Source organism: Tenrec ecaudatus, chromosome 3 (assembly GCF_050624435.1).
Source record: "Tenrec ecaudatus isolate mTenEca1 chromosome 3, mTenEca1.hap1, whole genome shotgun sequence".
NCBI lineage: Eukaryota > Metazoa > Chordata > Mammalia > Afrosoricida > Tenrecidae > Tenrec > Tenrec ecaudatus.
This window is the reverse complement of record NC_134532.1, coordinates 180,322,285-180,326,932: the sequence shown is the minus strand read 5'-3', so window position 1 is coordinate 180,326,932 and position 4,648 is coordinate 180,322,285. Positions and strand designations below refer to the sequence as shown.

The following is a 4,648-nucleotide window of genomic DNA, read 5'->3' as shown; positions in this document are numbered from 1 at the left end:
AATATTTCCCTTTTAAATAGAAGCATTCATTATAGCACATATAAATAAATCCAGAAATCTGAAACATAAGTTAGGACGAGTATGTTCACGAACATAGTCCAACAAGAAGAAGGAGAGGGGAAAAAATCTGACAGACATGCACCTGATAACAAAAATATATACCATTGTCTGAACCGTGGTCTCTCTAAACACAAAGGAATTGAACCCGTGAAGAACCTTAATTACTCCATAAAGACACGCCATAGAGACTACAAGGAGAGAAAAAACATTATACGGTCACGTAGAGGAGACGGCCTGTACTGATATTAACACGATACAATTGAGTCACAGAACACAGTTGTAGAAAGACATCGAAAAAGTTAAAGCCTCCACATTCAACTAATATCTATAGTTTGTGCCTTTTAAAATAAAATATTTTAAAATCAAAGCAAAACAAAAAAACCCCAAAGGACCAAATTCCCAACCGAGATGTCTAAACTGCGCAAAGAATGGGATCGCCAATACACAGTCCATCCACTATCTTGGATGTGCGTCCATTTCGCGGGGTTCGCACGGCACCGCGGAGCGGGGTTCTGCTGGCTCGTGTGCGTGCCTCCCCTGCGCGGTCGATTCCGCAGCAGCCGGTTCCGTGGACTGCCGTGGACTCCGATTCAAAGCAGTGTCCAAAAGTTCGGTAAAAGCTGGTGGAAGAAGGAGACAATGCCGGCGAGGGTTGAGGGAGAGAAGTAAGGGAGAGCTGAGCAGGAACAGACAGTTTGCGGAGTTGCAGATGAAAAGGCATCTCATGGACGGGGCATCTTTCAGGGCAGAGGCTGGAGAGGTGCAAGGGCGCGCGGGCTTCGGTTGCGCCAAGGGCAGCGCGTCAAGCGGGCGCAAGGTCCGGAGCTTGACTCACGGGGACAGTTTGTTCCAGCCCTCGCCGCAGCAGTTCGAGCCCAAGGACCCGAGGGGAAGGGGAGGGGGGCTGGAAGGTGGCTTTCTTCTCACCCAGAGAGTCCTTGCTGTCAGGAGAGAACTGAGTATCAAGCCCTTCGCTCCAGCTGCAGCCTGCTCTCCACCTTTATTTTGTCCATTTTTTCAACAAATCTCACTTGCTTCTTCTTCTTTCAAAAGATTGCTCTCCCCCCCTCCCAAAAAAAAGGTTAACTGGTTGTTTTGTTTTTGTTTGCTAGTTTCGCTTCTACTAAGCAAGTCACTGAGTAGGTTGTGGTCCCCATCTCTCCCTGTCACCTGCCCGGGCCACAGACACACATTCCCCGAGACCGACCCTCACTGCAACGCAGACACAGCCCCCTGAGAGCGCCCGGAGTCCGGCCGCGCCGCTCACGCCCCCCAGCCCGCGGGCGCAGGTTCGAAGCCAGGGAAGGTTTCTTTCTGTTTTTTTCAGTTTGTCAGTTTGTGTAGGGGGATGATCAAGGGCAGGGAGAGGGGTTGAAATGGGGGGCAACGCCATGTTCTCTTTATTCTGATGGCGATTACGTTGGGCTCTCGCTGATCGAGCCTAGGCGGGCGGCAGCGACGAGAGCCTCGGGCCTCCCCGCGCGCCCACTCGCCCTCCCGGGCCCCCGGCTCGCCCGCCGCCGCCGCCGCCACCGCCGCCGCCGCCGGCTCCGCGATCAGAACATACTGCTCTTCACTAACGCCGCTTTGGCACCGTTGGGTCTTTGGAGCGAAGAAAGGACGCTGGCGAAGGGCCCCCCGAGAGAATCCGGGATGGAGGTGATCGGGCCCGGCCCGGGCGCCCAGCCTTGTCCAGGGCCCCCGGCCGCTGCCAGGCCTCCCGCCGCCGCCGCCGCCGCCGCCGCCGCAGCCGCAGCCGCTGCCGCCGCCGCAGCCGCCGCTCCGCCCTTGCCGGGCTCGCCGCCGGGCCCCACGGGCCCCGCCGCGCCCGGTGCTCCCGCGGGGCTGGGCCCGCCGCCGCCGCCGCCGCTGGCGCCGCAGCTCGGGGCGGGGTTGGGGTTGGGGCCCGGGCCGCCGGTGCTGTCCGGGTCGGTGCTCTTGGCCTCTTTGCTCTCGTCGTCCCGGGAGGAGTCGGACTTCTTGCCCGACGAGCCGTTCTTGGCCGCCGCCGCCGCTGCCGCAGCCGCGCGCTCCTGCTTGCGGAACTTGGCGCGGCGGTTCTGGAACCACACCTGGCGCGGGACGAAGGGAGCGCGGAGGGGAGGAAAGAGGAGAGGAGAGGAGAGGCGGTGAAGTCCGGAGAGAGGCAGTTCCCTCCAAGTTGGGCCAGAGAGTGCCCGGCGCCCCTGTCCGCACCCTGCCCGCCACCTCGGCCCCCGGCGACTGGCTGCTGCACCTTGCGAGACCCTTTCGGAGCGCGCCAGGGAAAGGCCAATGGGCCGCGGGCCCCAGGCTCGCCCTGAAATAAAGCTCTGATTTGGGGTGGTCCTGGCCCAGCTGAGCGATGAAGAGGAGAACGCTTTCTCCTCCCGATCTATCCGGTCCTAGAGGGTTTCCAGGAGTCAGCATAGTAGACCTGTACCTCCTCATGGCAGCGAGTTAGGTTTTGGGGCGTCTTTGGTTTCGTACGCTTATCGCCCGACTGTCCAGCTCGCCACCTGCTCCTAGGCCCCTGGGGCTAACGTTAAACTCGAATCGAGGGAAGGAGCCCGTCTCAGGGATCGAAACTCGCCATCTCTCCTTCCCAGTCTCAGAGGCCCAAAGCACGAGTGGCCCCTCGACTGGGGGGTGGGGGCTTGCTTGGTGGTCCCAGGCCAGCCGCTGGAGCGCTCTGGGAGGTCGCGTTTGTCCAGAAGGGATCAGAGACCGCTTGGTTCTCCCTGTTCCTGCAGTCACTGCCCTGGGCGAATCCGAAGGAAATCAGAGGCCCCAAGTTCAAAACGCTGCCATCAACCCAACCCAACCCAACCACGCATTACAAAGTAGAGGCAGAGTCGGCATCCCTCTTCCGTGGGGCAACTTGTGTTCCCGCCCGAGTGTCACCCTCACTTCAAGGTTCCCAATCCCTCTGCTGCGCTTAGCTCTGGAGTCTGGGGACACGTTAGGCAGCTGTGCGCGGAAGCCAGCCCGAAGCGCGCACTCGGCGCCGGGCGCTGGTCCTGGCCAGCTGGGCCTCAGCCCTCCCGGCACCAATTCCGGGCGCGCCTACCTGAACCCGCGCCTCGGTCAGGTCGATTTTCAAGGCCAGCTCCTCGCGGGTGTAGATGTCCGGGTAGTGCGTCTCCGCGAAGACCCGCTCCAGCTCCTTGAGCTGCGCGCTCGTGAAGGTGGTGCGGATGCGCCGCTGCTTGCGCTTCTCGTTGAGGCCTCCGTGGTCGGTAAAAAGTTTGTAAGGAACTGCGAGAGGAGAGAGGGAGGAGAAAGTGAGCCCGCTGGCCAGGAGCGCGAGACCGCGGAGCCTTCGGGTGGGGACTCCAAGGTCGTGGCACCCCGGAGTCGTCGACGCCACTGACACGGAAGAGTGGCCCAGAGGAGCAGCAGCGAAGAGAAGCTGAGCGAATTAGTTACACACGAAACAGGGGCGCAAATTTCGGACACTGGCGGTGTCCCGCCTGGCAAAGGCGCCTTGGGGAGCGCTTGGAACCGTGCAAAGGAGGTGATTGAGGGCCGCGACACAGCACAGCATAGAGAGTGCTTAGAGCTGGGTGGGGTGGGAAATGAGAGTGGAAAAAAGCCCCGGGAACATTGGTCCGAATATCGGGGATCCAGGGAAGAGGTTACCCAATTCTCCCTTGGAAGGAACTTCTCAATTCTCAGAAGTTGACCCGGCCCAAAAGTTGGGGGGGAGGTAGTGCTGTAAAAAAAATCATCAACATCACAAACGAAAGAAATCCTCCTAAAAATGACCAGCCAAAGAGGTGTGAGCCAAAGCCGGCTCTTTAAAAGAGAGAGACACTGCCGGTAATGAGCTTTACTCTTTGTTATTTAATTATTTTCTAAGCTTTACGTCTCATCGCAAAGTAAATAAATTATGCCTATCATTTTGGCAGCTTAAGATAATTTTGTTGGCGGTTCGGGTGTGACTAGGATAGGGTAACCCTGTAAGTGAATTACCCCTCCCTGCAATCGCTTCTAACGTGATAAATTCTTTCATTTGTGTAAGCAAATTTCGTTTGGTAAATACTAAACACATTTCCATTTTCAAATGCAATCAAGGCTTCCTATATACGAGCGGAAAGGCGGCTTCCTCCGCGGAGAAAGCTGGCGGTCCTTACCTGCGGCGTACGGACTGCTCTGGTGGTCCCTGAGGGTGCCCAGGCTGCAGGATCCCGGCGTGAGGGACGGGCAGCCGGACGTGGCCCCAAAAGTGGTCCTGATCGGGTTATACTGGAAGCCACTGGCCTGGCTACAGGAACTGAAGTCCGCATAGGCTGAAGCCAGGCTGGAGGTGTCCATCCCAGCCATACAGGACTCGTAGGCAGAGGAATTGAGGTAAGAATATTCCATTTTATACATTGAAAAGGCTCTGGATGGCTCGGCCAAGTGGAAAAATGAAAGAAAAGATGGATATGGAGAAGGTGGCTGGAGAGGGGAGATGCGCACAGCTCAACGCCTGCCTCCAAACTGGCCTCCTTACTACCAGCAGAGCCTAGTTTTATGAAAAAGCCTCCTATGAGATGCCTTGTCTGAGGTCTCTAGAGCATATCGTGCTCATAATAAACTTGGCTCTTTCCACTTGGACAATAGC

At 57.6% G+C, this 4,648-nt stretch overlaps 1 protein-coding gene across 1 annotated transcript; it reads right to left on the bottom strand.

The window, feature by feature from the left end:
- Positions 1-1,616: 1,616 nt before the first annotated feature.
- PHOX2B (paired like homeobox 2B) lies at positions 1,617-4,416 on the bottom strand. Its single transcript, XM_075544996.1, has 3 exons — positions 4,176-4,416; positions 3,110-3,297; positions 1,617-2,132 (listed from the first exon to the last, which is right to left on the bottom strand). The coding sequence occupies exons 1-3, from the start codon at positions 4,414-4,416 to the stop codon at positions 1,617-1,619; spliced, it is 945 nt and encodes a 314-aa protein (XP_075401111.1).
- Between the last annotated feature and the right edge of the window lie 232 nt (positions 4,417-4,648).